Source organism: Anser cygnoides, chromosome 15 (assembly GCF_040182565.1).
Source record: "Anser cygnoides isolate HZ-2024a breed goose chromosome 15, Taihu_goose_T2T_genome, whole genome shotgun sequence".
In the NCBI taxonomy this organism is placed as follows: domain Eukaryota; kingdom Metazoa; phylum Chordata; class Aves; order Anseriformes; family Anatidae; genus Anser; species Anser cygnoides.
The window spans coordinates 7,851,292-7,874,901 of NC_089887.1; the positions used below are offsets into that span (position 1 = coordinate 7,851,292).

At 38.5% G+C, this 23,610-nt stretch overlaps 1 protein-coding gene and 1 long non-coding RNA gene across 3 annotated transcripts; one reads left to right on the forward strand and one right to left on the reverse strand.

Moving 5' to 3' along the window:
* The first annotated feature begins 53 nt into the window (after positions 1 to 53).
* LOC106033507 (uncharacterized) lies at positions 54 to 16,491 on the forward strand. 2 transcript variants are annotated; one of them, XR_001205375.3, is made up of 7 exons: positions 54 to 402; positions 513 to 786; positions 2,679 to 2,761; positions 3,441 to 3,575; positions 8,689 to 8,768; positions 13,441 to 13,525; positions 14,054 to 16,491. It is a non-coding gene; the product is annotated as an uncharacterized lncRNA (long non-coding RNA). The 2 variants fall into 2 exon arrangements; XR_010825032.1 differs by having other exon boundaries at positions 57 to 402; positions 13,441 to 16,491.
* A 334-nt stretch (positions 16,492 to 16,825) lies between these two features.
* Positions 16,826 to 22,334, reverse strand: SMIM10L3 (small integral membrane protein 10 like 3). Its single transcript, XM_048064736.2, has 2 exons — positions 22,057 to 22,334; positions 16,826 to 20,696 (listed from the first exon to the last, which is right to left on the reverse strand). The coding sequence occupies exons 1-2, from the start codon at positions 22,240 to 22,242 to the stop codon at positions 20,676 to 20,678; spliced, it is 207 nt and encodes a 68-aa protein (XP_047920693.1). The 5' UTR covers positions 22,243 to 22,334; the 3' UTR covers positions 16,826 to 20,675.
* Positions 22,335 to 23,610: the final 1,276 nt, after the last annotated feature.

Sequence of the window (23,610 nt, forward strand, 5' to 3'; positions counted from 1 at the left end):
GCCCAGCCGCCCGCCCCTCTCATGTGACGGGCGGCGGGGGGAAGGCAGGCCCGGCCGGCTCTCTGCCGCCGCCCCCCGCCGCCTCTCCGCCTCAGGGGGCGGCAGCTCGCCCGCCGTGCCCCCTCCGGGCCGAGGGGCCTCCCTCCTGCCTTCTCCCCCTCTGGGTGTTCCCGGCAGGTTTGGCCTGGCGGAGTTGAGGCCACGCAGAGGCGTTCCCCGGGGGGCGACGGTGGGAAGGGCTGAGGGGAGCCGTCGTGCTGGGTATCGCTATGGCCGGGGTGTCTTCTGGGTTCTGTGGTAGCCAGAAAATGTCTGCAGAGTCGTTCCAAGGTGTCTGCAGAGCCGCAGAAGTCGTTCCAAGGTGTCCATGAGGGAAAAAGGTGACAGGGAGATGACAGGAAGGTGAGGGGTGAGAGCTGGGCTGGTGTCACGCTGTCAAGGGGGACCAGGTGAGTGGAAGTGTCCGAAAAGGAGCCTGAGGCTCATGGTGTCTGTGCTCGTTTCTTCTGCAGTCTTGCTTGCTCCTGATGCTTTGGTCTGCTGCTGGAGAGATGCTGGATGCTTCCCCTGCTGCAGTGGTCATGAAGTTTTGTGTATAAATGGGGCTGCTTCATATGCAGCAAGGGGTTTTGCCTGGTGTGTATTGTCTGTTTTGGTAAGTGAAAAGATTTGCCTGGTTACGGATCTAGGACTCAAATATCTGTGGGATTTCCTAAGTCCTTGCTAAAGATCGTCGGTGCGATACCACAGCGGTCAGGATATCAGCCGCCTCCAAAGTCTGTAAAGGTAAGCAGAAGTGTGCTGGCGCAGACCAGTCTTCCTTCCTTCCCAGGCACCACCCCACTTTACTTTTTAAAACCTTCGGTGTCAAAATTTTATTCAGAGAGGAAACTGGGGGAGGAAGGGGTCAGCCAACAGGAAAATATCAGGGTTTTCATTTTCCTGTTGTAGGCTGGCATGGGACAGCGTACTGTCTAAAAAGCTGTGTCAGGAGTGCTCACTTCTGGACACCACTGCTAATCGGTGGCTGTTGCATCCATCCCCTTTTGCTGAGAGCTGAGCTTTGGTTCTTACAGCTGCTGTGGTGATAAAGCGTTTTACCTCAGCAAGAAATCATAAACGTCGTACACCTCTAAGATACTCCTCCGTATTTCATATTTTAAATTAACGTTTATTATAAGTTTAATCAGTTAGTGTATAAAAAGGAGATGATTACATAAAACAGAAGCATTGCCTTGGTAGGAGATTTATTTTGAAATGTGTGTCTATGAAGTGAAATTACAGAATGATTTTTAAATAAATTTGAATGCGGATGAGCTGACAGTGGGTTCTGAATATTTTTGCACACTGAGGGGACTTAATTTACATTAGAGGGGAATCTGTCATGAGAAAAATTCAAATTTTATTTTGATCACAGATTGTTTGCTTTCATTTAATCTGTGTTGTTTTGCACATTTATATAAAATACATTTCATTCTGTTCTTGCTTTTGTTTAGCAGTATCATTTTTTCCTTCCTGTATTCCATTATAGCTTAATATGCTTTTGATACACAGAAAATTCTACCACAAAATGAAAGCCCAATCACTAATTCTTATAGCAGAGAAGAGTGAGCCGTGGTCTTCCTCCCACTGGCAAAATTCCCGTTGACTTCAATGGAAGCAATACTAAGCTTTAAAATTCTCAAAATTAGTAGCAAAGATGAAAATGATGTTGTGATGCAAGCAAGATGAGAAAAAAAGGATTGCCCCAACTATAAGTGATCAGTTGGGATATTTATATAAACTTCATGCTGAAATCAGATAAACTTGTGAAATAAACTAAATGTTCTTTATTATAACCTAATTATTAACTTGAGCGAACAGTTATATTTCCATTTTTTTGCCCTATTGAATATGTAGCTTACTCTGTTGTAGGTTTGAAAGATATATCATTCAGTATCCTCTCAAGGAAAACCTGTTCTTTCAGTCCTGTTTTAGTAGGATGACTTACCAATGATATGAAATATAAAAGAGTATTGAAATTATAGTGTCTTCTTTAAGGCTGTATGGCTGTTTTTAAGATCAAAATTATTACCTTACTATCTCCTTTTCACATGTTTAACTTCAGTCTGTCATGTCTGGCTAAAAACCAAACTAGGGCAGAAGATTTTTTGAAAATGTACAGAATAAACTAAAGAATTACAGTCATAGTTCTACAGTGTAATGAGAGTGCTTCTACCATACCAGAACAGCTCTGTATTTTTTGGTAATTCAACAATAACATTATTAAATACTGGGCAGTTCCCTACCAACAAAGAAGCAGATGCCAGATAACAAGACAGGTTATAGTCTCAGCAAATTTTAGGATGCACTCCAATAAAGTATTTCTTACTCATGTGAATAATTCTCTCACATCTACTTTGTTTTCCTGAACTTTGATCATTCTTCTGTTATGAAACATATCGATTTTATTTTTCTCTCTGTGTTAATAAGGGTTTTAATCAACAGTTTTGTGAAGATTATTTGATCTTTTTTTTTCTTGCTTGCTGTCCCTTCTGTAGTTATAGCTCTATTTTTACCACAAGTATGTTTTGCCAGTTTTATATCCACAAGTCTAGCCTTCTGTGTTGGAAGAACTTCATAGTCTGTCATTCGTGTAAATAATAGTCTAATAGTTGGTCTGTTTAAATTATTTTTAGGGGAAAATTGGGCATTCTCCAAAAACTGCTGTTGGCAGGATTGATTCCTTGATGATAAATGTGGATATTTGCTGAATTTTCAGGTAATATACTTTGCCTTTATTTTCCTTTTTCAGATAGCTTAGTATCTTTTTTGATTAAGTTTCCACTAAGTAGTAATTTATCACATTGTGTTTCATTTTAAGGGGTCAGGAGCACATCTGTTATGACATTTATCGTAACACAGAGAATCAGTGAAGACAACTGAATCCCTTACATCATATTTTTGTGGTTTAAGTGGCTCATTAAATCTTGAGCCATTTTTATGGATTGCAATTTAAACCAGACCCCAAGTGATAGTGAATGAAAATCGCTCTCCCCCCCCCCCCCCCTTTTTATACATGTTTTTTAATAATTGAAGAATTTAGGTGTAAGAAAGCCCAGTTGGTTATCACATCTTTTCCTCAGCATGAGACGATTCCCTTTTTTCTGGATTACTATTTATCAGTTAATGGAAATTCTGAAAAGAATCTTAATTATTATCTTCAGTTTACTTGTAGAAAGAAATAAGCTTAATCTTACCGTGATAGGTTTCCTCTTTCAGTAATGTAAATGTTGCAGTGATGTAAAATACCATTTTATGATTATAGATTTTGTAAACTTTTAATTTCTAAACAAAAGCATGAGCTATGGTGGTGTTCATTACATGAATTACAACAGGAAAGTAGATGGTAACATGATATATTACAGACTTAAATACCATTCTGAATTTTCTCAACACAGAAAGAAATAAAGAACCTGCCATTGTGCCATCAGGCTGGATGTCGGTATCTTACACAGGGAAATGGAGTAATGCATCTTACTGTTGGAAGGAAGAATCTGAAATCGTATTTGAGGAGGCAGTCATCATGTATGCAGGTAGTCCCATTTCATATGTTCAAGACATCACTAATTGGCAACTTTTGCTTATTGTGACTTTGTTAGATTTGATAAGAAGGATTTTGTAGTTACCTTTAAGGAGACAAGTTACTCTTAAAGAGCAAGCATCTATACGCTTTTAAGAATACATTCTTAAAGAAAATGGATGCATCTTTTAAAGAATATACATACATCTTAAAGAACATAGATGTTGTGCAACATTTTGTGTACTAGAATTATTTGATTGATTTTATTGCTCACTTAGATGCTCACATGGTTGGAAAAGTGGTGCAAGCATTTCATTTCCTGAGACAGTATCTTTTCTGAGACAAAGTCATCGATACTCAGCTGTTGTATTAAAGATTATTTCTGTTTAAATTCTAGACAATCAAACAACTTTTATTTTTTAAGAAGCAATGCCTGATAGTTTCCAGGCAGGGAGGTCTTAGTCCATCACCATGTCTTTTTTCCCTGTTATTTATTTATTTATTTATTTATTTATCAGTACTTTAATAATCTGGTATTCTTGAATCCCTAAGGCAAACTCTTTGACTTCCTCTGTCTGGCACATGGGTTTTAGTCATGTATTGTTTCTCAAAATGTTTGTGCTGTCACACACATCATATTTGTCTCAGCTGGAAAAACACGTTTATAGAAAATCCTGTTTGCTAGTTGTCTTAATGGTTTCAAGAGTGCTTGCACTTTTCATTTAGTCCAAAAAAAATTTTACATGTAAGTATTTTATATTGCTTTGGGGAACATCAAAGCTCAAGCTTAGCAAATAAATCATATTTTATGAATGGTGCTTTTCTGTATGGATAGGAAGCTTATTCCCCTAAAATAGTCAAAGAAGCAAAATTAAATGCCTGTTTAAATGCTTGTTTTCTGAAAAATTTATGTGCTCTTTATGCAAATTAACTTCTAAATCACATCCTGATTTTTATTTGTGATATATTTCAAATTCCAATTCTTGACATATTTTTAGGCTTTTTTTCAACACTTCTAAATGACTGTAATCTATTTTTAGCATCAAATACCACTGGTTTTGGAAGTCATTGCTGGCTTCCATTGTGTAACACTGATAGGGCCACTGATGAGTGATTGAGCGAAGAACACCAGAATGATCCAGTGAGGAAAGCCAAATGCATTAAAAACCGTGGAGGTCCACCAGCTCTGTAAGGCTTACGATGTGAAATACACCAAGTGTTAGAACTTGTTCTACCTGTATTAATTATGCATAGTACTAGAAACAAACAGGATGCTTTTGAGTATGAAAGCTGCACCTAAGATAACAGAAAAAGATGACTTGGATTCAAAGCATCAGGTCTGAAACAGATCAATAGTGGGATTTTGTATAGAACTTGAAGGGGTTTTTTATCTAAGGAAAATGAAAGAGCTTGATATAAAGTAGTTCTCCAAGGGAGAGTGCACTGACTACGGCCACGCTCTGTTCTCACCCTGAGAAAAAGCCACAGTCTGTGAATTCACCTCTGCTGGTAATTCCAGCTTGAGGTGGCTGCAAATATTACCGCGTAGCGCTCTTCAGTCTCACCAAGGCCTGGGATTTTGAAAGTCCTAACTCATCCTACCCTGGGAGCTGTAGCTGGCTGCAAGCCACATACGAGTCCTGCTCTATCTACATACACGTGGCAGCAGTTGAAGGATTTATTGTAGTAATGCTGATAACAGGGGAGGCCCCTACGGTTGCTTCCTCCCCACCTGGAGAAGCCTGCTTAAACAACTCCATAGTGTAAAAGGGCTGGCATCCCAGCGTACATATGACAGCCAAGTGACAGGCTGGACTTGCTCATGACGTGCGGTGTTAGAAGGGTTAGACCAGGTGCTCTTGTTGATTCACCAGCGAGCATCTGAAATGCAATTGCATATCTCCATGTGAGCTGGCTCAAATCTGGCTTTTGGCAAGTCAGCAGTGCACAAATCTGGGTTTAATAAGTATGGAACCATAAATTTAGCCAGGAGTAGGAACTGTCAACTAATGATGGTGATTTTTAGTGCCCTCTTAGCTGTTCATGTAACTGTTTGGAAACCATGCTGTAAATCAGAATACTCAATCCAGATTTTAAAAGTTCTCTCTAAAATAATAATTTTCAACCTGTATTACTCCATTGATCAAGTTTACACCACAAACAATTGCACTGGCAGAATTACAGTGCCAGTTGTTAGACTGTGACACACAGGTGGTGTCAAAAGAAGGCAGAGTGGTGGATAGTTGTTTTGTCGGTAGGGACAACATCCCTGTATAATCCTAATTTTATTCCGAACCACAGGCTCTCCATCAATTTCACTTTCTGATCCCTCATGCTCAGCCCTTCTCAAACTGTACCTAGAGCCAGACTATGCTTGTCAATACCTCATCTGTGCGCTGCTAGATCACCTAATGGTAGTAAATTGATCCAGATCAAATATGAGTATGTAATTGCATTCTTGTCAAGATCAGACAGCTGCAAGTCCCAATGTTCAGACCAAGCTTTAACCTGGCTTTATAGTGGCAGCTGAAATACCAACTTTAAATTAAAATCAGGGGTAAAAGCACTCTTTACTCCTTGTTTTGTTTTTTCCTAAATGAACTTGTACTGTTGGGTTAAATACGTCCTAAGAATTTTGTGCCACGTGGCCATCCAAAAACTGAATTTAATGTAGCATGAAATTGTAGTTGTGTACTGGTGAGAGTGTGCCTTCAGCTTCTCTTGTACGTTATTTTTAAATACATAGCTCCTGATGAGTCCAGAAGCAAAGGGGAAATGATTCCTCGTTAAATGGTGGTGTGTAGTATTTTAAATTCTTACTGTCTCTAACCAAGAAAGGTCCCTATTTATTCCAGCTGCTGTAGTTAGAAAAAATATTCAAAGTCTGAAGCAGAACAACACTACCTAAATCCTTTCTTTCTCGTGTCTCTGCCCACTATTTTATTCCTTGTATGTCCTCGTAGATGTAAGAAAAATCCTGTACTCTTCTGTATCAAAGCAGAAATGTTTTGGTATTTTCTTGCCATAAGAAGTATACTTCCAATTTAAAAAACAGTTCTTCACCATAATTGTCTTTCTTGTGCTGTATTTCTCTTTAAAGTCTTAAAGAAAAATTCTAAGTGCAAGATGATGTTAAGCAAGGGAGAGTCAAAGTTAAAACTTGGCAAGCACTAAAACAAAGAATTTTTCTAAGGAAATGGTGGAGACGGGTCAAATTAATTCCTGATGTAACTCCATTTACCTCAGTGCGGTTACATGAAGGATGAATTTGGTACCTTATGCCTCTGGGGTCAGAAAAGGATTTCTGTGATCTCAATCAGCAGTATAAAATAATCATTCTTAAGAAACAGAATTGTAAATTAAGCCTGATAGAACTGTCTCTGTTATTTTTAGTCTATTAATACAACTGTAAAAGAACAATAGGTCTAGAGAACAACAAAAAGGGCTTCATAAAAAGACTAGTACATGATGATTTGCAGCCAACATCCTCCATAACAGTTTGTGGGAAAAAGGAATTATAACAGACTGTTAAAATGGGCAGTGACATCAGGGACAACTTCCCTTTCTTGTAAGTGCCAAAAGCTTTTCTCCAGTTTGCTGCATTGCATCTTTAATTTTTTTCCTCCAATCTCATTCTTCTCCCTGACCATCTCTAGTTCAATTGTCCTTTCCCTCAAGTTTCTTTTGGTTCCACTGTGTGCGCAGGGATCTCAGGTCTCTCTCTGTGGCTTCTCACTGCTGAGTTATCTAACTTCTTCTCTTCAAGCAGAAACATTCAACGTCTTTGGATGGAGAAAGGAGAGGTGTTTGGCCTTTGCCCTAATTTCTTTTTAGATTTTAAATTTCGATATGCTTAAATTTGATATGCTTTAAAGCAATGTATTTTCACTCTGAGAACCCAGCCTCCATGTGTCAATCTGTAGTGCTCAAATATAGCTATACCCAGAGATTACTTCAGTTTTAAAGCCTTGTTATGAAACATCAACCTCTGCCTCCCCATCCCACTCCCAAATTGAGGAAATACTTCTAATAGCAATATGTTAAGATCTTTCCATAGTATAATGTAAAAAAAAAGCCATGTAGTACATTAGTGCAATTAAATGGAAATCAAAAGTCTGTCTTTTTTTATCCTTACCAACATGCAACTGTCAGTTTTAATACAGAGGAAAGGATCTATGTATACATGCGTATAAAAGATGTGAAAATACAAAGGCATTTATTGAAAACAGACAAAACCAGGAAGATGATAAAATAGTAGGAGGAAGGGGCCTCAGATATAAAAACTTGCTTTGTATAGCAGAATTTATCACTAAAAGCTAGGGTTGGCAAATTGCCACACTTTAGATAAAATAAGCTATGTAATGTAAAAAAAATGCTTGACAGTACAAAATACAGTAGATGCATTTGCAAAACTAATGTCCGACCAAGAAATTCAATAAAACATTTTTTGAAGGTTCCTTTTTTTTTATGTGTATCTTTAAAAGCTTAATTATATTTTCTAATCCTGGAAATCTCAGTTGTACAGATGCTAGCTCTCCTCTTAGGATATCTGCATCAGGTGTACCATTCAGCAGGATATAGAAAATTTCCAAATATCCAAATTAAAAAAAGATGATGAAGATGCATTTTGAAAGCAAATTTTTGTTAGCCAGAACTATTGAAGCATGTTTTATAGAAAGATTATTCACATTTTAAAATACCTACAGTTTTAATCCACAAAGTACTCAGGTAAACATGTACTGCTAAACATTTTCAAACTGGATAAAGAATATTTTTTCATGCAGAATATATTTTCCATTTCCTTATTTGTTTCTGGGAAAAGATCCAGAGCTTTAGGAAATAAGAGGACACTTATACCTGAAAGACTTGTCATGTAAAAGTTTTTGAAACCTGCAGAGAACACTACAAAAACATGAGAATCTTGGGTATTTAGTTCAGGTATTGTATCTGCTTAGAATAAATGAGCTCTCTTCCGCAAGGATATTTTCTTCCTCTGGCCTGGCAAGGTTGGAATTCTGGTCTTACTGCTAAAAGAGAAACCATTTCAGTAGATGATGGATAATGAGCACAGCTAAATTCTCATGACTAACAGAATCATGCCCTTACTCTCTATTCCCATCTGCAAGGCTTTTCCAGAGCTCAGCATGTATGGAGGATACCAAACCTGAAAAACAAGATGGCAGATAACTACAGTTAAAACAAACAGGTAATTTTTTCAACATCTTCATCAGATTTACAAGATAGACTGTTACCTGAGTACTGCTCCTATTCTTAAATAAGGTCTCTCACAGCAAAAAACTTCTGTAACTTGTTGACAGGAGCTATTATCTCCTTCATAGATTAAATCATTCCATGAAGTATTTTTAGGCAGTTCTTGTATCTGAATCTCCAGCGTCCTGATTGCTTCTACAGAATTTCAGATTTACTCTTTATGAAGAACAGTAGCTTGGCAGTTCTTCTTCTAGGTGCTGCTTGTTCCCTGAAATGGCTTGGACTTTATGCATAAATTGTACAAATCTCTCCATTCTATAAATGTACTTCTTTCTGCTTTAGTAAAGCTGAGATACATCGTTATAAGTTAAAAGGAGATAAATTCTTCATTATTCTTCAGCTAAAATAAAAAAATGCTTAAAATTATTAGAGAGGAGATAAAATTGTTTCTGCTAGGTTATGAAACTGCAAATAATGGCAGATACATGCAGATGAAGTATTTTTCTCAGAAATCTAAACTTATAATCAATTAAAGATACTGTATCAGAATGCTGACCATGGGCAATAGGAACTAGTAAAGCAGTAGCTTTATCACAATGGGCTTTTGGAAGATCCACATTAATTCCACAATAATGCAACAGAAAAGAAAGGTATGCTTTTATCATGCTTCATGTACATTGAGGAATGTATTTCCATTCTTTGCTACCAGACTTCTAATAATTTATGGAAAGTACTTAAAACTTAAGCAGAAATACACTCTTGAGCTAGAAAAGTATTCATGCATGTGTATATTTATATGTAAATATATGTATGTCTATATACATGCAGGCAAAAAAAACTACAATTTCATATTTTATGCTAATGAGACAGTCTTTTATCTCTAGATCATAGGATTAGAGGCATTCCTGGTTGTGTAATGAGCAAAAGACTCTCCGAAAGCTGTTACAAAGCCAGCGTGGATATCCTGCCTTGGTTTCAGCCCAGTTTTGAACAGAGACATGGCACTCACTTTGAACAGCTGGTTCTAATGGGAACTCTTTCTCGATTCCTTTACAGACCCCATTTACAACACACGAGGAGCAGACTCCACCTCTACCTTTGGAGTCTGCCTGAGTAAAATCATTTTTCCTCCCATTCTGCCAATCATCAGCAATTGTTTAACACTTCTATAGTACTTCTTAAATAAAGAAAGCCACAGCTAGTAACAGCAAATTAAAAAGATGTCATCAAGTGAAGTAAAATTCTCCTTGAATTATTGAATTTACTGGAAGCTGTGGTGTCTTCTTTTGTAAGTGGAAATTGCAGGGAGGCACTCTATTACTGCTGTGCCTATGTGTGCGTCACAGTTGCAGCACCCTTTAGGATAACTGGGAGAAACTGACTGGGGGATTCTTCTTTACGATAAGAAGCCATTTATAAATAGAAGAAGAAATTATTACAACATGACAGTGTTTGTTAAATTAATTTGAAAGCATAATTTGAATAAAGATACTAAACATTTTCTCTAACTGCAGCACCAATGTCAAGCAGCTGACTTTAAACAAAATAATGCAAGAGCCAGTACATCCTAGGTGAACAATGTGTGAACAACAACAACAAAAAAACGAATACTCTAGGAAAGAAAAAAAAAAGGTTACATTTACTCCACATAAAAGGCTATAACTGTATTAATGACTGTGTGCAGTTCATGTGAGATTATCTAAGATTACAAACCAATATTGACTAAAGCTATGTAAAAAATGTTAGCAAAAGTTATCAATTTAATCATTCAAAGAAAGTGCCAAATGATACCATTTTATAAACTGGAATTCCCAGCAGTTTTCTTTGTTTTAGAAGGCCACCCAGTGTGCTCTAACTTTGGACATTGTGTAATTTACTTTTCTAATTCTCAGCTACTAAATGCTGACAGTGTGTTTCTAAAGAATACATTTATTTTAACAGTGTTTTTTGCTAGGAGCACACTATTTGGAAAGTATGCAATGAATTTGAAACCACCTCAGACGCATGGTATTGTATCCATTTGAACCGCTGGAAGGGTGCACGTTGACTCTACTGTCAGCAGGCCTGGACCATTAACTTAGCCTAAATTTAAGGACATTCCCAAAAAACGCAGGTCCTGACCTCGTAGTTTGGTTCACATAGGGATATCCTCACACTTACAGAGCTCTGATTAAGTCAACAAGGCTAGGCATCAGTACTGATCCTGTGTGATTGGATTACAGGATTAAAGTTGTGATTTGTCCTACTAAAACCACTTTAAGTTACTTAAACAGATAAATCCAACTATCTGATTTCTTTTCTAATTGATTACACTTTCCAAAATGAAAAAAAAAAAACAACAACAAACAAACACCTTGCTTGCTTCACATTTTTAATGAACTACTTCACCTTCCTGTTTACTTTTTCATAAGGTGTATCTAGGGCTGGAAAGATAACAGAAATAACAACTCTGAGGGAAAAATAGTACAGGTGTTATTTCGCTTTCCCATTAAACTGATATAAAATACTTTTGCTTTTTTATTCCCTCTGATCCCATTTCCAGACTTTATTTAAGTCCATCCCCCCATGGCCCCTGTCCCCTGTTCTATTTGACGGAGTTCTCTCTGTAAAAGAAAGTCAGCCCATATCCAGGTTGTCTCATCTCATGCTGTAATTCACATTCCTCATCCTATGTTCCTGGTGAAAAGATTTATCAAAAATAACCAAGGATACGTTCAATGCTTTTTTTTTTCTTTTTTTTTTTTCTCCTTGTTAGGCCTTCCCCTGCCCTGGGTTTATTCCTTGCCTCTCAAGCTCTTACATGCTAGGTTGAGAAGAGTTGTCCTGCATATGTCATTATCTCTCACAGCTAGAGTATCTGCTAGGAGGTGGAAATGCGATTCCTTCCCAGGCAGATCAGCTGCTGGATTTGACAAGCTTGTACGAGTAACAAAGACTTACCAGATGTGTTTTCACTGATAAAAAGCATTCTTTTATAGTAACTATAGTAGCAATAGCAATATCCAAAATGCAGTTGAAGCTTTAGACAATGCTATTTCAATAGGGGCCTTTAGAAAAAAGCATTTCCTATGTGGAGGAAAGACAGACTGCTAAATAATCCATTCAGGAACAGCTATAATGCCTTGTGGATACTTTATGAAAATACATTAGAGTTTACTGTAAATTGAACAAGTAACAAGCTTGATGAAGCTTTAAAAAAATACAGTGATGAAAATCTCTACAGACTTCTGGATTGCTGTGATGGCAAAGTAAACAGTTTAGCTAAATAGAACTTAGAAGGTACAGTTACCAACTGCAAATGCCTGATTATAAACCAGGAAGAAAAGTGAGGAAGAACTCTGAAAATCATGTTTGAAAGTGACAACACAGACCACACAGTTATTATTTCAACCAACAGATTGTAGGGAACACATACCATATATCACAGTGAAGGACTAAAAGCCTGCTATAGTCTGCACAGATGTTCTCCCTAAGCAAGCAGCTAGAGAACAGAAGATGAAACCTGACCTAAAAGTGACCTGAAAGTATACAAGCAAGCCCTTAGAAAGGTGCTCTACTTCATCATATACTTTTTTAATGTTAAATACCTTTATATTGTAGGAGAGGAGCAAAGGGCAGAAATTGGAAATGTTATAATTATTTCTAACTCTGGAACAAGTCATACGTGCCTGCAGTCATACTTGGAATGCAAGGCTTAAGATCTGAAAGGCAATTTATAGGAAGCTCTGCTGTAGAAAAGATTTTTTATTACAAGAGGCCAGACAGGAACACTGAGCTCAGAAGGGTCATTTGTGAATAACTTCCAGCTTAAGTGATTAAGGGCTCCAGCCACTAGCCCGACCCACCCCTCCTCCCCACACACACAAAAAAAGGCGTATCAGAAACATCCTGTTTGTCACTGCTGCTGGCTTTTTGTTCAATGAGCAAGAGGGGGGAGCATTTGACTTGTGTTGGTTTTGGTTCTTTGCCCTCAGGGATACTTTTAACAATGCGTAATACTTGAAAGAATTCTGAAATATTGATTTTTTTTCTTTGAACTATAAGGTTAAAGATAAATATATTTTGATATGCATAGAAAGCATTTATGATAACAAATAAAAGCAACACTTCCTAAGGCTCAAAATACTGATAATGTGCTTTACAAGCATGCTTGACAACAAGATCCTCATCCTTTTTTTTTTTTTTTAATGGAAGGTAAAGCATTTCAAATACCTTTCAAAAACCTTCTTCTAAAGAGATAGGCATAATTTCATCATTTTGTTAAATTATTTTAGTTCGGTTGGTTTATTTTTTATTTTAAGCTGCTGTCGTATCTGCCAGAAAAGGCAAGAGCTAAGAAACACACTGCAAAGGTGAAGGATGTATGAGTCTAAATTGCCAATTGGTTCCTTTGCCAATTTCAGATTCACATAGAGGTCTGTGCTCCTCTACAATGAGAGCTCTATTGTGAAGTGCAGAAAGAGGATTGATGGCACTCTGTTAACTGTGGATATCTAACCATATGCTAAAACCTCACGGCACCTCCTAGACTATTAGATTTATTACCCCCCTTTCTTTTTTCTCACGTTAAATTCATGTTTTGAGGGAAAAGACGCTCAGCATTTATCATTAATAGTATGTTTGAATTTCACAGCCATTTCTTCAATGTCAATATCATTTCTTTTCAGGATGAATACTGCACATAACAGTAGCATGTTTCCTCAATATTGTCACTTACAGCATCAAGGGACCCTGAGAACAACCAAAAAAAACGTAAGTTAATTATGTCTTCTGATTCCAGAATAAATCATCCAGTAGCAGCTTTCAGTAGGGAGATCTGAAGTGTGAAGGTTCTCTAGCCATTTATTTTTTACTGCTCAACATCAAGCAGAAAATAAATGTTTATTCGACTCCTCTAGTGTCACTTTGGTCAGCAAAAGCAGTAAGTCTAGCATTTAAACCCTTAGGAAAAACATGCAACAGTATTATCCTGACTTATGCAAGAGAATTGCTGTGCATTTTCTACATTTTTATCATGGTTTTCTTTCCTCTTCTAAAATGAAACTATGGTGCAAGACTAGACCTAGTTAGTAAATACCTTGGAATTAGATTCACTGTGACTGTTTCATTAAGGTGTGTCAAAGAAAAAAGTGTAAAAAGAAGGCCAACCAAGTAGCATGGGTTGCTAATATGATTAAGCTAGCCTAGAGCTCAGCTACCATATTTCCAAAGCCAAGCATAAATGCACTTGTTTTAAAGGTTTTAAATGTTTGGTATGTGATAAACATTTTATATTGTCAGGAATAGGAGCTCTTAAGTTATATGCACATCTGTACACCTGACTGAAAGATCAGAATGAGGAGCAGCACAACTAGCTCTTCCACTGAGCACAGACAAAAGATCTTTTTTAAAAGACTTTTATTTGTTTTAAATAGCTTGATAAAACCCACCAGTCGGTATTCAGAGTTCAATTGTAAACAGTTACAGTAATTTACCACTGTGTATTGATTTTGTACATTAAGCTATTTGCAGTGACAATCCATAAGACAGGTCAAATTCAGCATATTTATAAACTGAAATGCACTGTACTAAGATAAAACAATGCCATAACTGAAAATATTCAAAAGACTGATGTTTAACTCCCTCCTGTGGTGTAAGCAAGCAGCATCACAATCGGCTCCTGGCAGCTTAGACAGCACTATTATTCAAAAGTCTGTATTCATTGCATTAGGACAACAGATTTCAAGTTCACTATGGAAACTCACAAGTTGAAAAGTGTTATAATAAATTTCTAAAATACATACAAAGTTGTAAACATCTTTCTCTGGAACACACACAAAAATGGTTTGTGCCAGACTTCTCTGTCTCCCATACTGTAATAAAAAAATAATTAGGCCAAAGACCAAGGCCATGGACTAAAATTGTTTTGCATGGGTAACATCACAGTTCACAGAAAGTATTCTAGTGTCAGCATTTAAAATTAGTGTCACCAGCAGGGAGCAGAACCCATCTTAAAGGAAGTTCATGGAACACTCATCAACTGATGAACCAGGCACTAAGCAATAGATTCACCTATTTTTAGTAACAAAAGCTTAATTACATCCAGATATTTTTATATTTGAAAAAAAGGTGAAATTGACTACAAGCAGAAAGTAGAAGAACATTGCTACTTGGAGAAGATTGGTTTTTAACCATTTTTGCTATCAGGTTCTAACTATATAGATCTTGCACAAAAAGAGATTTTCCAAACAGACTATAACTATACTGAGATCACACAAACACACAGGATCATTTCAAGGCAGATTTTTTTTTTCTGGAAGTCCCTCAGGCCATTTTCAAAAATGTATTAGTTTTCAAATCGATTTCGGCATTAACAATGAAATAACTGTTTACTTGATCTGAATCTTGTATCACCAATTCCAAAAAGACTAAGATCATTGAGATTTTGGAATGCAATACAGAATTAATTTCAAAGTACACACTTATATGGCTTACTTAATGCAGGGTAATAAAGAAGGATAGCTTCATTCTAGCACATCCATATTATTATTCTTATTTTCACAACAACTGCCAGCAGGTAGATTATCTGTGTCCTTGTATTGAGTATATGAGCTGATCATAAATATTAATATTTTCATAAACAAGTTGTTTGTTTGAAAGTTCTGTCAAGTGCAGCTCCTCACTAAGGATTAGAGGCTTTGTAGTCTGAGATACCAAAAGGGAATTCATCACAAGTATTACAAAAATCCTAAAAAGTTTTTTTTTTCCAGTTATTGACTGTGCATCACAGAAACAAGCATCAGGACACATTTTGTAATACGCAATCTAGAAAAAAAAAGTTTTAAAGTATTAAGAGTACATTCATGTGATTTTTTCAGAAAGTTATGCTATGACTTAAACAAAGTTTTGAAGCCAGTGTAACTGTTTCTTAAATTTCAACCTCAATGTATTTGATAAGACCTAAATCCTAGCTGCAATTCTCAGCTGACAGAAGTAAACAAACTTAAATATTAGATTTTAGTCAAAGCAAATGCTTTGTTGGGAAAAAGCAGAAATATATCACACTGACTACTTACTGTTCTGTCAGATATACCACTTGTCATACACCCTCATGACAGACTATGGATACTTGCATCTTGATGTGGTTACTGTCAGTTTGTTATGCATTACAGGGGAGCATTTCTGAAATTACACAATTTCAGCATGTGCTTATGCTGAGGAATGATGTGGAGGGAAGAGAATGAAAACATAAGTAGGATCAGGCCATAATTAAAAACAAAAGGAACAACTTGACAATAAGCTGATATATTGGGGAAGTACAGATTTGCTTCTTCCAAAAATTAAAAGAATGTATACTTTTAGTATAGGTATACACACACTCCTTAAGGAGGGTCAAAGGAGGAAAAAAGGAGGGAAAAAAAAAGCAAACTTTGGCAAAGTTTAAGAAAGTGCCATTTTTAAAGTTGTAAAAAAAAAAAATGAAGAAGCAAGAGGCTAAAAACTGTCTACAGTTAAAACTGTCTCATGGTGCATGAGAACACATACAAACAGTTTCTAAGATTGCACTAGCTAATACCACACTGCGAATTACAACATCATCTCTACTGAATTTTGCATTGTAATGTCAAGAAGTAAATAATAGTTTGCATAAGCATTCCAACATCATACTGTGATAATACATTTTTATCCACATGCAGAGCTCTGTGCACATACATTTAAAAGTGTATTTTCTTTTTTTTTTTTTTAAAGCAGTATACCATATAGTAAATTTCCACTTAAGTGTATGTTTGTGGGAAACTATTAGGCAATTCTCTAAATATTGAGTATTTTCGTTGTTTTCTAATGACAGAAACACAAGTTTCCTATGTAGTACAGGAGGGATCTGGACACTGGTCGATGAAATTTTAATAAGCAAGAATTGTTTAATAGAAATACCCCTTTTCAGCAGCAGTAGAATAGGAGGACTTAAGAGGAATTGGACATAAGAAGGCAACTCCCGGTTCAGTTTAAAGATCCCTTGCCCCTATTAAAAGTTATTTTTCTGTACTATAATAAATCATCCAAAAAACACTCTCAACCCTAACAACACATTTATTCAGAAAAGCAATTTCCATATAGAACTTAGAGGCCACAAAATTCTGTACAAACTGGTTCTAAGCAGAGACATTTTCTATCTTTTGAGATGAGCTGATAACAAAACATTTGTGGAGAGAACAGTGGCCTAAACCATATATTGTGTTTGATTTATATAAAGTTTCAAAGGATTGACACCCTTTTGGTTTACTATTCTCCCACTAGAGAAGAAAAAAAGCCATTTGAGCATTGTCTCTGCTAGTCAAACAGTTCTATTAGTGCAAGAATAGTGTTTCCCATTTATGGCCTCCCCATGCTTAAAGTGCAGTATATTACATGAGATTTCAGCATACCAACCATCCTTTATTTGAGTTTCAGAAGGAATGTTCAAGTTAGAAAGTTACCTTTTAGGCTTCAAGCAATAAAATCCAAGGCAAAGTACATAAGCTATCTTAAAAATGGATTAAATCCACTCACTTAAGACATTCTTTAAGTCTTATATTCAATATACATATAATACACAAAAAATAACATGTCACTTAACTGTATTGTATCTGTATTTAACGTGATCCTGTAAAAAGTAATTAAAGGCCACTCAATGCAAATTTTGCTTGAAACAGGACTATGTTATCTGGATTGCGATACATAGTATGTTTCAACATTCCAAGATTCCCACCTGCACAGGCTTATCAATAATGAGACAGCTCTTGGCACCCCACTGTACACACAGTTAAATTCTAATTAACAGGTGATTTCTCTCATTTTCCCTTTTTTTTTTTAAATCACCATTAAAGAGTCAGTGTGTTAAAAACTGGATTAGTAACTATGCCTTCAGCAACTCCTCTTACCTGTTAACATGACAATACTACTTACAAACTTTTGTTTTATGTACCTGTGGTTCCCAAAATACATGGTTCCCAAATGACGTACAACAGGGAAGAGAATCTTCCAGGCCATACTCTTCATCTGAACAGAGGGGGTTCTAGGCAAATACAGGTACAACCATACCAACAGATTCTCTAAATAGGAAGTTCAAGCAATCAGTTGTGGATTCAGGACTACGTTTGGGTGCACCTTTAAAAACAAACAAACAAACCTCACCATACCCATACCAGAAGATGGTATTTCTTTACCTGTGTAGCTACTTAGAGAAATTAAAGATGCAGTTGCACATTTCTTTTAAGCAATCAAGCCAGCTTAAATAGACTCCAGCCCCAACCTCCACCTTCATTCCTGTACCCACAGCTCTGCCAGCTGTTAAACATACAGCAGGGTTAAACTGTATACAGACAACAGTTCACACCATAACTCAAATAAGCCACAGACTTTTGGGGAAATGTCTTTGTTTCTTGTGTTTTGGGGAACCACATTACATCAGCAATCTTGATCCATAAATGCTTGCGTTACTACCACTACAAGAGTGATAAACTGCAGTAGTGGAGATGGGAGAGAAAAGTATGAACGGCTTGACGAGAAGGAAACTATTACTGTCAAAATAATTACTTAAGATACATAATGCATTATTATTTTGAAGTTTCTGTAGTTTTGTGACTAGAAGTCATGTAGTCGAAAGTCTAGAACTTTAACAATTAATAAAAATGCACACCAGGGAAAAAGTTATTTTTTTAAAATAAAGCAAATGGCTTTTTATCTCTTCTAACATCCAGAAGAAATAGTCAACCAGTTGGGATAAAAGCACAACATGCCATCTAACACAAGAAGTAGTATACCTTACTTTTAGCACTCAAGTAAGGCTTAGAAAAAGATATATCCTCCAATATCTCGCCCCATAACACTGCTAACCAACATCTCATCTTCATAATCAAGGACTTTTCTATGCTAGTATACCAACACCCAAGCAAACATTAGAAACACTACTAGCTTTCCAGGTCAATACAATTCAAACTGAACGTAACATTATCACTTACTTCGTTTCTAAAGTGAAGCAAGTTAGATAGTAAAAATGACGTGATGTGTCAGCCAGTGGCACGAGTTTACTCCGCATTAAATCCTCACTTTTAACTCAGACTGAAGAGTTAGCTGAAGACATATCCTAAGCCATCACATCAATACCTCCCTCTTTAGGGACGTCCACAGAGCACACTAAGCCTATATACTAATTCAGTTGTTGAGAATTTTGGACACTAAGTTCAAATTTTGACCTACTGCACAATGAGTTTCTCCATCTACATGTCCACAGGATCGTATTCCTACAATTTCTTATTCACAAGCAGCTCTATTGATTTCAACATGCTTGCTCCATTGTTTGCCAAACCCTGTTGCCAGAAGTCTGTCCCAAAGCCAAAGTCAACAGGCCCAGAAATGATTACTGTGCCTCAGTGATAACAATCACTATTTCAAGGAAAGAAAATGTTCTCTTAGAAAATTATTTATAGTGTGTCTATTGTAGCCCAATAAAGCTCATGAGATCCTGCTTAAGTTAGAGCAGTATCACCCTTGAAAAGGAACACTGCTGAGAATTATGCCATATTGAAGACCACCACCCCAAGAGCTTTCTGATTCAGAGTGTTCTAAGGACTGATACATTAGTTATGGTTGATTTCACACTGGGAATTCAATTCTACAAGCAGGAGTTTCGTTGGAAATGGTTGTAAACAGTAGCCAAAGTACTGAGCAAATACAAACCCTTAAGAAAACAAAAGGATCTGTGCTAAACAGTCAACTTGAGTTCTAGTCTAGTGTTAACAGGACACCTGCAGAAGTCCCAGAAAGTGTTGAGATTAAGTTCGTTCCAATCAGAGGCAGACATTCTGTACTAAAAAAAAAAAAAAGCCTCTTATTTCAACAGCCAGTTTTACCAGCAACTACACAAGTGTAATTTTTACTTTAGCTGTCTATCACTAAAACCTGAACTGCAACCTTGTCTCCAAGTTAATCGATTCAGTTTCTATTAATGTTAAAAAATAGTAACTATTAAAATTTTAGTATGTTTTTACTTTCGCTACTGCATACCAGAGACCTGCTAGTGCAAAAGCTAGGACAGATATTACTAGCTGTAGGACGTGAAAACTGGTAGTCACATATTGTACACTTGAAAGCATTGTCTTATATCCAAGTGGTTGCTCTGAAGTAACAGGGCTTAAGTAACAAAGAAAAATACATGATTTCTGGTTGTTTAAGAGTCCTGTAGCATAATCATTCAGTGAGGCAACTGGAACAGAATAGAGATCAGTAAGCCCACCAAACTCCGGCTCTTCAAGAAGTGCAAGCTGCAATTCATTCTCTGTGCTGCTGCTCACTTCTAATTCCAGAAACTGCAGTTCTTGATTACACTGCACCTTTCCCAGCCATGCATGTGCAAAACATACAAAGTTATCTCCTGGGCAGCTTAAGCTAAAGTCTGCAGCAAAACTACGAGCTTTCTCCAGCCAGCCCATTACTGAAATATTAACGCAGTGAGAAATCCCATCAAGCCTGGCTTCCCCAGAAGAAAAACACAGACAAAATGAATCTTTCCAAGGAACTGCTGGACTCGAGTTTCTCCCTGCTGATTCACTCAAACTCAGAGGCATTTCTTTGCCAACATAAGGCGGAGGTATATTAATAAAGAGAGAACAATTCCTGATGTTAAAATAAAATAATTCTTTTTGTAAACTGCTACTACGATTCTGAGAGTTGTTCAACACGGAATGTACACGTGTCAGGTGAGCTGCAGCCTTGTGATGACCTGGGCCACTGTCACATACTCTTCCTGGGTTTAAATCTTCTTCCTTCATATTCCTATAGAAGACAAACATAGCTTTGCTGTTTCACAGCAGAATGAGCTTGAAGAGGAACGTGACTGACTGTAGTTGCAGCATAGAGTGCAAGCAGCATAACAAGTGACAAGTCAGTGGATCTCAATATGGACCTAGGGAGAAGGAATACAGAAAGTTATTACACTAATTTCCCACCCAGGTATTTTTTTTTCTAAGCTCATCCCACAAGAAAAAAAACTCATCTTTTCTCTAGATCTTAGTATATAGAAAAACAAAAATTCTTTAACATAAAGAGGAGCCCAAGTGCAGAACTTAAGAGTAGTCCAAACAGACAAGTCACCCTACAGACTGCTTTGAACATATCTAAAGGGGTAGGAGGTGTACCCAAATATAAACTTTCTTCTGTACTTTCAGTTTAATGTTACCAAAAGAGAGTTAGTAGCAAGCAACAATGTGAGTCAGCAAATGAGCAGCTGTAAAGACTGTGTAACAGCATGATTTTCCCTTAACAGTACAAACGCAGACTGTAACTGATTAGAGACTTAACGTTAAAGGCAAATATTAAAGTCATGTTCCTGTAAACAGAAGTACATGCTGCAGTCAGTCAGAGACAACGCCGGAAATCAGGAACGTGGTGTGAACAGCTTCCCGAAGGGAACTGGCCAGACTGGCAGTTAGAGGACACTGCTTATACTGCAGCCAAATGACAAGCTGATGGTATTACAAGAGAACCATTACGTAGCAGCATAGATAAGAAGCAAAGACGAGGCATTTTTAGCCACGGAGCTTATTACTATGCCATGTGTGTAATTTTTGGCAGCGTGGCTCAATATCAAGCTTCAGAATTGCACGACAAATGCGTCCCAAAAATAAAAATATGAGACACCGCATTTTGACCTCTTCCCTCTCCAGCGTGCCTTTCACAAATCGCAGGCTGCGACCAGCCTTATCTGTTAGCACTCGGCCACCAGCCAGACGTCAAAACTTTGGGCACAGCTATGTTTACGAGCAGAGAGCGAGCGCCCAACCTTTGGCTACATCAGATGTCTGTAGCCTGCTTCTGTTGCCAGTTATGTTAAAAGCAAAGCTTTCATTTCAGCACCAAACCAATAAAACTTCCACCCTGTGAGGGATACCAGGAATGTCTTTAGGTCAAAGCTTGTTTAGGGAGCCCCACGTTTTGTAGAAGATGCGAGAGACATTAAATTTGAACTGTCATTTTCACGCAGTTACGTTATTACTTAAAGCTGCCCCTGCGTTCTCCCTGCTTGAACTGTTCTTGGCTTTAAACACATCATTTTATTAGGAAATTATTTTATCAGGCACCAAGCACACGACACCCGAACAGAAGCGCTCACAACCCAAGCTAAGGATGCCCTCAGGGCGAGGATGACTCGGTAACGAGGACAAACGTGAGGGCGGCACACGGGGACACAGGGGCTGAGCAGGGAGCAGCCCCGGAGGGCAGCCCCGGAGCACGGTGCCGGCCCCGCCAGCCCGCCGCCCACCCACCTGCAGCCGCACGTTGAGCATCATGGAGGCTACGATGTAGAGGTACGGGAAGTTGATGCGGAGCTTCCAGGCCAGGTCGAAGAAGATGAGGAGGGTCCTGGTCAGCCCCTTGCAGAACACGCCGTACGACCTGGCCACGGCCGACTGGGAGAGCCTGGCAGCCAGGGCGGACAGCGCCGCCGCCATAAACCCGCGGCCCGGCCCCGCCGCCCGGGCCCCGCCGCCGCCGGCACCGCCACCGCCACCGGGTGTCAGCAGCGGGGAGGAGCCCGCCGCCGAGCGACGTGCGCGCCGCCGCCTGCGTGCTGCTGCGTGCGCGCCGCCGCCTGCGGGACGGGGCACGCCCGTCTGAGGGCGGCGCGCGGCCGTTGGGCCCGTTGGGGCGGGCGCGGCCCCTCAGCTCCCTCAGCCCGGTCACCGCCCGCCGCCGGCCCTCGGGTGTTGGGAGCCCCCGGAGAGCGGCTGGGGCTCTTCACAGCCCTTCCCAGGCGGGCTGGAGAAGAGAAGCCCCAGGGCTTGGCTCGCTGAACCTCCTCAACGCAAATTAGTGGGCTGTCTGTATTGATAATGATTTTTGCTTGTTTTGCCCCCCTCCCCTTTTTTTTTGGAATTCTGTTCTTTATGCAGTTCGGCGATCAATTCTGAAAACCACCTATTTGCACAAGGAAATGCTTTCTATGCTTTTCAAGCCAGCACTTCAGTTCTGAATTTAAAAGCAGTGTTCAAACATAGGTTGCACTTAAACATTTTGCAGTCATACCCTAGGAAGCTCTTTGAGGTATATTATTATCATGACACTTAACTTTGCCAGTAGGGAAAAATGCCCCCAAAACAGACAACCAATGTCATTTATGAAGATAATGAAACACGAAAAAAATGCCCTTTTCTACCAGAACTCTTCTATGTAGTTTCATTCAATCAACTTTTAATAACTGTAACGTGAAACAGAAAAATCAATCTATTGATCTAAACTCCTCATGAAATATTATTTTAGTGCCACAGGATCACTCTGGTGCACAGAGAGAAATTCCGGTACAAAATTGGACACGCTCCCAGGTTTATCTGCAGTCCCTTTGTCTGTAATGCTGTTTTGTTCGTTAGTTACATAATAGAGCGGAAAACCCCTGGAAAACTCACTCTGTGTCTGGAAACTGTAAACAGTCCAATTAAGGAAAATACAGGCACTGGCTTGTGCTCTCAGGAACTGGAGTATTTTAAGGATGCGGTGCGTTTTGAGGGCTTGTCCATCCTGCACGTGAGGAGGTAACGCAATACCTCCCTGCTGCCTGAGGTACCAGGCAGCCCCTCCAGCCTGAGCGGGATGGGTAGAACGTAGTTGTAAATGGCAGAACCAGTCACTGGAGCTGTCCTTAACCAGTTCTTTCACCTTATCCAGCTTCTGAACAGATCTGAAGGAACCCACTCGGATCTCAGGCCTTCAGATAAGCCTCTTATGAGTTTGGAAGTCCAAGACCCCCTTCCTTCACTCCCTGTTCTTCGATTCTGAACAGCTGTAGCTCATTGCGGTCATCTAAGCAGATCTGACTGAACGTC